Source organism: Pterocles gutturalis, unplaced genomic scaffold (genome assembly GCF_000699245.1).
Source record: "Pterocles gutturalis isolate BGI_N339 unplaced genomic scaffold, ASM69924v1 scaffold30713, whole genome shotgun sequence".
Lineage (NCBI taxonomy): Eukaryota > Metazoa > Chordata > Aves > Pterocliformes > Pteroclidae > Pterocles > Pterocles gutturalis.
In genome coordinates, this window is record NW_010126620.1 from 745 (window position 1) to 993 (window position 249).

The 249-nt window shown below is 67.5% G+C and overlaps 1 protein-coding gene across 1 annotated transcript in view; it reads left to right on the top strand.

Moving 5' to 3' along the window:
• Positions 1–190, top strand: part of EBI3 (Epstein-Barr virus induced 3) — an 870-nt gene extending 680 nt beyond the window's left edge. The window contains exon 3 of the mRNA XM_010079047.1: positions 4–190. Within this exon, the coding sequence (XP_010077349.1) occupies positions 4–190 (187 nt within the window). The remainder of the gene's footprint in view (positions 1–3) is intronic.
• The last annotated feature ends 59 nt before the right edge of the window (positions 191–249 follow it).

Here is a 249-nt window from a genome sequence, read left to right on the forward strand (position 1 = left end):
CAGCCCACGGGTGCCCCTAACCCCGCTCCACCCCCAGATCGGGCCCTACGAGCAGACATCTTACACCCTGACGGGCGTGCGACCCAGAACCCTCCACCACATCCAGGTGGCTGCCAAGGACTTCACGGACTCTGGGGAATTCAGCGACTGGAGCCTCCCGGCCTCGGGGACGCCCTGGACGGGGCCATGACGGGCAGAACAGGGCCAGCGTCCCTTCCCCAGCCTGCTGCTCTCCTTCATCCTGCCCAC